Here is an 8,720-nt window from a genome sequence, read left to right on the forward strand (position 1 = left end):
TTGTTTGATTGCTTTTTGGACCAATAAATACCCTTTTGTTACATCTTCATCAGCTCTAGAGTCGTGCATTCGAGTCCACCAGATGTGTGTCTGAGGTCGTGACACACGCTGAAGACATCGGCCGTGTGTGTGCTCACCACGTTCGGATCAACACACACCTGTGAAGCTGTTTTCTCAAAAATGAACTCATGAGAGGGAACCGACTGTCAAAGCAGTCTTTGGAGGACTGCGGGCTCATAAGGCTAACAGCTGTCAGCTCGACGTTAAAAAGATAGTGTCGGAGGGGAAATGTCACTTCTCCCAGTGACCAAACCGACTTTAATTTGATGTAAAGAGTAACATTTCTCATAGCTGAGGCCTGACGCTTTTATTTGTCGTTTGTATCTATTTGCTGATGTGCAAGGCTTGCACTTACCATGCTCTTCTCTGTTATGTCGACGCTTGTTATTGAGACACTGCTTGATCCTGTTCCACATTCTGCTCCCTATCCTGCAGCTCTGATTGTGTCTCCTGTGCTTTCTCTGCAGACTGCTGCACACCAAGAGAGTCTGACTGAGTCACACAGCAGGTCAGTGACACAGTCAAAAACTGATAACTACTGACGCTGCAGACAGGACAGCAAAGACAGACAAGCAGCACCGTGCAGCAGTGAGTTCTTCAGACCGTCAGGAGGAAAGTGAAACATGAATCTGTAGGTTGATGGACGTGTGGCGTGAGAGCATGTGAAAAGAGTTCATTTGTTCTCACGGTCATTGCGTAACAGTTTGCAGCCCACTTCTTAGATTTTGCCACCGCCAGCCCTGGTCACCATCTTATCTCTGAGCCTTCCAACCAACCTGACCTCAACCACAACCCTTCAGTACAACACTAACCCACATTCTCACGAAAACACTTCTCCTTCACGTCTCTGAGAAAAATGGCTGCAAAGATACAATGAGGAACCAACAGGTCTCAGAGCAGTAAATATGATCTGATCTGTGTTGTTTCCCAGCTGCTGCAGCATCAACATGTTGCACCATGGACATCAAGAGTCAAAGTGTGCTGGACGAGGAGTTTGACTCTTCACCTGTCTGTTCATGTGTGCTGTCAAACATCACCATGAATCCTGTCTGTTTCTAATAAACACTATCTGAAGAAAACAAGCTGCGTTCATGCAAACATTTATCTGAACTAACAGTCACACAACTTCCCCTTCTTCACCCTGAGAAACACGTCACTGTCACATACACACCGTGGGACCAGACACAGTGTGAACTTCACATAAAGACAAAAATATAAAGTCACTGTGAGGAAGTGACATCACAGTAACCACAGGAAGTAGACGCAGCAGCTCTCTACTAAAGCACGACTTTAGACAGTCCAGAGACAGAAGAAGAAGAGAGACAGAGAGTCACCATGGTCGACTTCAAATGGATTCTTATAGCGCTGCTTCAGTTTACAGGTAAGAATACATATATCACATATATTAAAAATAACTTGATCAATATTATTAAAGATATTTGATGAGCTCAGTTTGATTGAACTAAGACAACAAACTCTGCTGTTTGTTTCTAACATGCTGAGTTCAGTGAACTCCTGGAAACAAGGATGAAGAAATGATCGTCACACTAACTATGAACATAACAGACATTTTCTCATTTGACTTTATCTTTCATCATTTTCTCTCGTCTTCTTAACAGCAGCAGCTGAAGGACTTCCCCCCTCCTTCACTGTCAGAGCTGGACAGGAAGTCACTTTGCCTTGTGGAAATGTGATAGACGATCAGAAAAACTGTAACAGTACAACATGGCTCTTCAGTTATTCAAGTCAGAGAGCAACAGTAGCGCTGATTGAACTTGGACAGATCAAGTTCAATCAGATTGATAAATCTAAATCAGACAGACTGAGTGTTAGACAGAAATGTTCTCTGGTTATAAAGAAGGTCACACACGAAGATGCTGGACGTTACGACTGTCAACAATGGAAATCAAGACAAGGACCAAGTTATCTCTATGTGGTTTATCTGTCTGTTGTTACCAGTGAGTATTTCCATCATCATGTTTTCTGCTCAAACTGTGAAACATCACAATAATTATGATTATAGTGATGAAGTGAATTTTACTCTTGTTGTCTTTCTCTCACAATATCTCCATCTTCACCAGTGACTGAACACAAGAACACTGATCAGGTGGAGTGGTCCTGTTCAGTGTCGACATTTGAAGGATGGTGTAGACGCACAGTGAAGTGGCTGTATAATGGTAACAATGTGGATGAATATAACAAAGATGTGCAGACATCACAGTCTCTCTGCTCTGCCTCTGTGACCTTTCAGTCTTCTCATTTCATTCACACATCAAACTCTGACTTATTGAAGTGTGAAGTGACTGATGGTGACAAAGTGCAGCTGTTTCCCTTCAGACTTCAGCCCTCAGGTGAGAAACCAGGTGAGAATATGTTGAGCTGTTTAAAGTCACTTCAGACTGACGTGAATAATTACCTGAAATATTTGTTGATTTTATGGATTTGAAGTTTGAATATTACATCACAACACAAGTTTGTACTGAACACTTTGTTGAGTTGTTTTCATCTGTTCAGGTGACGACACAAGAAAAACAAAACCAAGAACAGAACCCAAAACCAAACCACCACGGAAAAGAAAAACAACAACTACTACAACGACTACGGCTACAAAACCCAAAACCAAACCAACAACAGCACCAACAACTGACAGCAGCATGAAAAGAGAAACCATCATGACAGCGTCTCCAATCAGTGATGATTCAGGTAGTGACTCAACATTTTTATATCTGTTACTGTATTCTGTGTCTCTGTGTGGGTGGAGTTATTCTTAGTTCACAAAGACATGCAAACAGAAGAACCTTTCCATCCTGACACACTTCTGCATTGTGTGTCATGTATATATGTAACATATCTCACTTCTCTTTGACTCTCCTCTTTCAAACTGCTGAATATTTTGATGTTGTCGTTCTCTTTCCAGGTTTGTTGAGGTTCATCATCGTGTCTGTGGGTTTAGCAGCTCTCATAATAATCGTGGTGGCAGTCAGCATGTGGACAAGAACTAAAGGTGAGAACTTTCACTGATGAAACTCAGAAACAAGAAGTTTGGATGAATCTGGATTTTCACTGTGGAAACTAAAGTTGAATCTTTCTCTTGTCTTTTCAGGGAGAAAAACACAGACGGATGAAAACATGGTGATTTTTATAGTAAAGAAACAAAACAAAGAAACGGTCAAATCACTGTAAAATGAAGTCAAATATCATCATTCAAATAAATGTCAAAACTATACATTCACTGAGATTTCAGTTTGCAGTTTGCAGAGAATCATCATTATTTTACTGAATTATTACGATCAAACACCTTCAATAAAGTGATGATACTAATAGTTCTGCGGAGAAACACCGTTATTTTACAGATGTTCACTGAATCATGATGGAGCGAGCACTCAGTGCACTTTTACAACACTTGTCACATTCAGCCATACGTTCAGAGCACAATCACATTCACACACCGGGGTTCAACATCTTGCTCGAGGACACTTCAGCTGGTCCTCTGATTACGAGACAATCCTGAGCTACAGCCGCCCTGCAGATCAGAGAAGTGGGATTGGGATTGGACAGTTGTCAGTTTGAGTGTTTCAGAGTGCGGCTTTGATCGTGTCCTGTTGTTTTTCACAGGTGGCTGATGATGAAGATGATGGTGCAGTGAACTATGAGAACGTCACATCTTCTGTTTGAGTTTGAGCAACACTTCTGCCTCCATCAGACTCCACCCATCAACAACTTGTACATCAGCTCAGCATGTTTTCCATGAGTAGATGAAGATTTGAAGTCACAAAAACATCCTAAGATCATTTTGAGAGACTTATTATTTTAGTTTTTGTCTTTTTCTGCATCTGTTGTAAAAACTTTTCTCATCTGCAGTCAGTTCAGAACACAGCAGCTGGATTTGAACTGTTTGAACTGGAAAGAGCTTTTAACTCTTGTTTAACTTCCTTAAATTTGCTTCTGACCAAATCATTTAGTCCTGACTTTAAGATGAACTGATCAGTGTTGAAGCTACAGCTTGAGCGCACGTCTTCATTCAAGATGAACTCATTTAAATTCACCTGTTAGCTTTTTTGTTGTTGGTAACATGTTTGTTAAGAGTCCAATGTGTGTTTGGCTTGAATGAGCTTTGAGTCTTAATGGATTCACTCAGAGTTTTGTCTTTATTTTCTATGATAATTATAGAATCTGCAAATAAAGAAATGTTTAACATTCAGTTCTACACTGTGTTTTGTCATTTCTTAATGTACTAACTGTGTCATGGCTTTCTTAATGGAAGGTGGATTTTCTTTGCCATAGATGGATTAATGAACGGGCCAACAGGGCACAAGCACAGGGGCCTGAAGGATCAGGGTCCCCGGGATCAGAGCCTCTGCTTTAAATATTAAATCAATATATTTATTGTTGTCCAAAGAAATGAGTGATTGAGCAGGAGGGTTAAAGACTTTAAGGCACCGTATACATGTCACATTCTCATGAGGGGCTGAGGCCCCCTCTAGTTCTGATCCTAGAGTCGCCCCTGCACCAAAACTGGGACGAATACCTGAACAAGGAATAGATGTCAAAGTGTGCTGGACGAGGAGTTTGACTCTCCAAGCTGCATTATAACAAACATTTGAACTGAACTAACAGTTTTCACACGTCCAACTTCCTCTTGTTTTTCTCGTCAAAGGAAACACGTGATTAACACGTACACACCATGTGACTGTACACAGGTGAACTTGACTTCCACATAGTTTTCTGTTTGCAGCGTTAGATTGGCTCCATGAATGCAGAAACGATTCTTTTCCTGAGAGAAAACTACATTTCAAAATGTTTTGTTGAGTTTTTGGCTGTTTGTAGTCTACAAGAATTCAGAGAGACGAAAATCTAAAACAGACTAAGAGTCGCTGTGAGGAAGTGACATCACAGTAACCACAGGAAGTAGACGCAGCAGCTCTCTACTAAAGCACGACTTTAGACAGTCCAGAGACAGAAGAAGAAGAGAGACAGAGAGTCACCATGGTCGACTTCAAATGGATTCTTATAGCGCTGCTTCAGTTTACAGGTTAAGAATACAATATCACATATATTAAAAATAATTGATCAATATTATTAAAGATATTTGATGAGCTCAGTTTGATTGAACTAAGACAACAACTCTGCTGTTTGTTTTCTAACATGCTGAGTTCAGTGAATATGGAAGTGTATTGCTGCCATGCCAGACAACTTTTATCACGTGTCTCGTTATCACGTGATAAGTTTCTCGTTATAACTCACTGTGGAGGTTTTTCCGATCCGAGCGTCTGATTGGCTGCCTCAGCGTGACGTCAGGCCTGTGGAGCCACAACATCAGTTTAATGTCATTACAACATACAAAGTTGTCACGTTTATACGCAAAGGGTGTATAGTATGCGTACAGTAAGAAGGATTTTTAAATGCATGGGGCCGTACAGGAGGAAAAATCACGCCCGACCAGCTGCAGGTAGAGTCGTTTCTCAGAGTCGTGACTGAGTCACACAGCTTGTGGTCGAGCGGCGACCTCCATCACTGTGAAGTGAAGACGAGAGGAAGTGCCAAAAACTGCAGTCTCTCAACGTCCACTTGAAGCTGGCTGCAGTCAAGAGTCCCCATGTTAAAACTTGAGAGCAGAATAACATGTTTACAAGCCTGGTACAAAAAAAGAGAGCTTAAACTTAAAGATGCAGAATTAAGAGCACAGCAGGTTTGATTGACAGTTGGGTGTCGTCACACGTTGTTTGAGCAACCAGGCTTCATTCAGCTCCACCCACGCTCCACATCTTTGCCCATCTTTGGATGTGTTTGTGATGTGTGTCTGCTCATCATTCGAGGGTGTTAACCGCTCAGAGCTCTGCTGCTCGTTGACCACATTCTAAAAAAACACTTCCCGTTCAGTTTCTGAAAAAGGACTGCAAGATGGAAGAGGCTGCTGCAGCATCAACATGTTGCACCATGGACATCAAGAGTCAAAGTGTGCTGGAGAGGGTTTGACTCTTCACCTGTCTGTTCATGTGTGCTGTCAAACATCACCATGAATCCTGTCTGTTTAATAAACACTATCTGAAGAAAACAAGCTGCGTTCATGCAAACATTTATCTGAACTAACAGTCTTCAGACACACAACTTCCTCTTTTTTTTCTCATGAAAAGAAACATGTGATTAACACGTACACACCATGTGACTGTACACAGTGTGAACTTGAGTCTCACATAGTTGCCTTGTTGCAGCGTTAGATTGGCTCCATGAATGCAGAAAACAGATTCTTTTCCTGAGAGAAAACTACATTTCAAAATGTTTTGTTGAGTTTTTGGCTGTTTGTACGTCTACAAGAAATTCAGAGAGACGAAAATCTAAAACAGACTAAGAGTCGCTGTGAGGAAGTGACATACACAGTAACCACAGGAAGTAGACGTTAGCAGCTCTCTACTAAAGCACGACTTAGACACGTCCAGAGACAGAAGAAGAAGAGAGACAGAGAGTCACCATGGTCGACTTCAAATTAGGGCTGTCAATCGATAAAAAAAAATTAACTAATTAATCGTAAAAATTTCTGTAATTAACTCGCGATTAACGCGATTAATCTATCACTAAATGTATCCAATAAATTAAATGCATTTTTCTGAGACTGAACTTATAATAATATTTATTTATGTAAAGATCAAATTACATGTAGATAAACTCAGATAAAGATATGAAATTCATTCATGTTATTGGCTTAAGTGTGCACATATGCACAGTGCAAACAAAAAAAAGCCAGAATGAGGAAATATACTGAGGGGTGCCCCACTCCTGTAGTGTAGCACTGGTCCCGTGCGAGTGTTTCAGCAGGGTTTTGCTTTGAGGTGATAGTTCAAGTCGTGTTACTTCTGTGGAATTTAAATTTGGCTTTGCAAACTGTGCAATTGCCTTGTTTTTGTCCAAAGAGCCGTCGCGGCACCTTTTTAAAACTGAATGTTTCCCCCTAACAAGTCCGTCCTTATCCATCTTTACCCAACAGACTCTCCTTTAGTTAGGATAGATCAAGACATATATGCACAGACTCTCCTTCGTTGGATAGATCATAGACATATTGGCACCGACTCTCCTTTAGTTAGGATAGATCATAGACATATATGCACAGACTCTCCTTTAGTTAGGATAGATCTAGACATCTTGCACAGACTCTCCTTTCGTTAGATACTCAGACATATAGCACACGACTCCTCCTTAGTTAGGATAGATCATAGACATATATGCACAGACTCTCCTTTAGTTAGATAGATCATAGACATTCTTCTACGCCAGGTTCAACTCTCCTTTAGTTAGGATAGATTCGATATACATCTATGCACAGCCCTTGTCAGTTAGGATAGACATAGGATATATACCCAAGACTCCTTTAGTTAGGATAGATCATGGACATATATACATAGACTCTCCTTAGTTAGGAGTCTCTACTTATGCAGATTTTCGTTGATAGATCTAAGACATAATTGCACAGACTCTCCTTTTAGTTAGGATAGATCATAGACATATATACACAGACGCCTCACTGAGCAGGTTGGTCCGTGCTGCGATACGTTAACGTGTCCGCCATATTGGATGTGGGCAGATCTGCCGTAACTAAAACAGCAGGGCCGGTTTTAGCTATGGGCAATGTGGGCGGACCGCCCAGGGCGCCAGTCTCCGTGATGGCTTTACAGTTATGCCTCTTATACACCCATTCACACACACACTAATATATCTGGGAAAACAAGCTCTACTTTGCCACATCCAAATGGCGGCCGCCACCGGAAGTAAAACAAACCGCGTTAATTGGTTAATCTTTTTTACGCTGTTAATTCTTTTAAATTAACGTCAAAATTAACGCGTTAATTTTGACAGCACACTTCAATAATTCTTATAGCGCTGCTTCAGTTTACAGGTAAGAATACATATATCACATATATTAAAAATAACTTGATCAATATTATTCAAGATATTTTGATGAGCTCTGCAGTTTGATTGAAACTAAGCAAACAAACTCTGCTGTTTGTTTCTAACATGCTGACTTCAGTGAACTCCTGGAAACAAGGAGAAAGAAATGATCGTCACACTAACTATGAACATAACAGACATTTTCTCATTTGACTTTATCTTTCATCAATTTTCTCTCGTCTTCTTAACAGCAGCAGTGCTGAGACTTCCCCCCTCCTTCACTGTCAGAGCTGGACAGGAAAGTCACTTTGCCTTGTGGAAATGTGATAGACGAATCCAGCAAAACTTGTAACAGTTACAACATGGCTGTTCAGTTGATTCAAGTCAGATGAGCGCAGTCGAGCTGATTAACTTCGGACAGATTGATAAATCTAAATCAAGGACAGACTGAGTGTTACACAGAAATTTTCTCTGGTTATTAAAGAAGTTCACTACGGAAGATGTTGGACGTTACGACTGTCAACAATGGAATCAGGACCATAAGAAAAAGACCAGACTCTGTGGTTTCTCTGTTTGTTGTTACCAGTTGAGTATTTCCATTCATCATGTTTTCAGCTCAAACTGTGAAACATCACAATAATTTATGATTATAGTGATGAAGTGAATTTTACTCTTGTTGTTCTTTCTCTCACAATATCTCCATCTTCCCAGTGACTGAAAACAAGCCAATGATCAGGTGGTGTGGTCGGTTTCTGTGTCACCTATGAGGACGATGTCCA

General features: G+C 40.8%; 2 protein-coding genes across 8 annotated transcripts in view; both read left to right on the forward strand.

Annotated features, from left to right (window-relative positions):
• Nucleotides 1-606: 606 nt before the first annotated feature.
• LOC104939811 (uncharacterized) lies at nucleotides 607-4,250 on the forward strand. 5 transcript variants are annotated; one of them, XM_027284528.1, is made up of 6 exons: nucleotides 607-1,441; nucleotides 1,680-2,018; nucleotides 2,142-2,423; nucleotides 2,978-3,064; nucleotides 3,164-3,192; nucleotides 3,676-4,250. In XM_027284528.1, the coding sequence occupies exons 1-6, from the start codon at nucleotides 1,396-1,398 to the stop codon at nucleotides 3,733-3,735; spliced, it is 843 nt and encodes a 280-aa protein (XP_027140329.1). In that variant the 5' UTR covers nucleotides 607-1,395; the 3' UTR covers nucleotides 3,736-4,250. The 5 variants fall into 5 exon arrangements, with proteins under 5 accessions (XP_027140329.1, XP_027140330.1, XP_027140326.1 ...); XM_027284529.1 differs by having other exon boundaries at nucleotides 2,142-2,411; XM_027284525.1 differs by lacking the exons at nucleotides 2,978-3,064; nucleotides 3,164-3,192; nucleotides 3,676-4,250 and adding an exon at nucleotides 2,575-2,968.
• A 693-nt stretch (nucleotides 4,251-4,943) lies between these two features.
• Nucleotides 4,944-8,720, forward strand: part of LOC109138585 (hypothetical protein) — a 12,759-nt gene continuing 8,982 nt past the window's right edge. Inside the window, exon 1 of one of the 3 annotated variants that reach the window (XM_027284520.1) lies at nucleotides 4,944-5,092. In XM_027284520.1, the coding sequence (XP_027140321.1) occupies nucleotides 5,047-5,092 (46 nt within the window). In that variant the 5' untranslated portion in view covers nucleotides 4,944-5,046. Of the gene's footprint in view, nucleotides 5,093-8,493; nucleotides 8,527-8,720 lie in introns of those variants that run through there. The other 2 variants (XM_027284519.1, XM_027284521.1) reach the window with 2 other exon arrangements.

This window comes from Larimichthys crocea, chromosome XI (genome assembly GCF_000972845.2).
Source record: "Larimichthys crocea isolate SSNF chromosome XI, L_crocea_2.0, whole genome shotgun sequence".
Taxonomy (NCBI): domain Eukaryota; kingdom Metazoa; phylum Chordata; class Actinopteri; family Sciaenidae; genus Larimichthys; species Larimichthys crocea.

What these genes read in the sequence shown, in the direction of transcription:
- LOC104939811 (XM_027284525.1), top strand. Translation starts at nt 1,396, where the DNA reads ATGGTCGACTTCAAATGGATTCTTATAGCGCTGCTTCAGTTTACAG. An exon ending in TTATCTGTCTGTTGTTACCA is followed by an intron (nt 2,019 to 2,141) that starts GTGAGTATTTCC and finishes CATCTTCACCAG; the next exon opens with TGACTGAACACAAGAACACT. An exon ending in GCCCTCAGGTGAGAAACCAG is followed by an intron (nt 2,424 to 2,574) that starts GTGAGAATATGT and finishes TCATCTGTTCAG; the next exon opens with GTGACGACACAAGAAAAACA.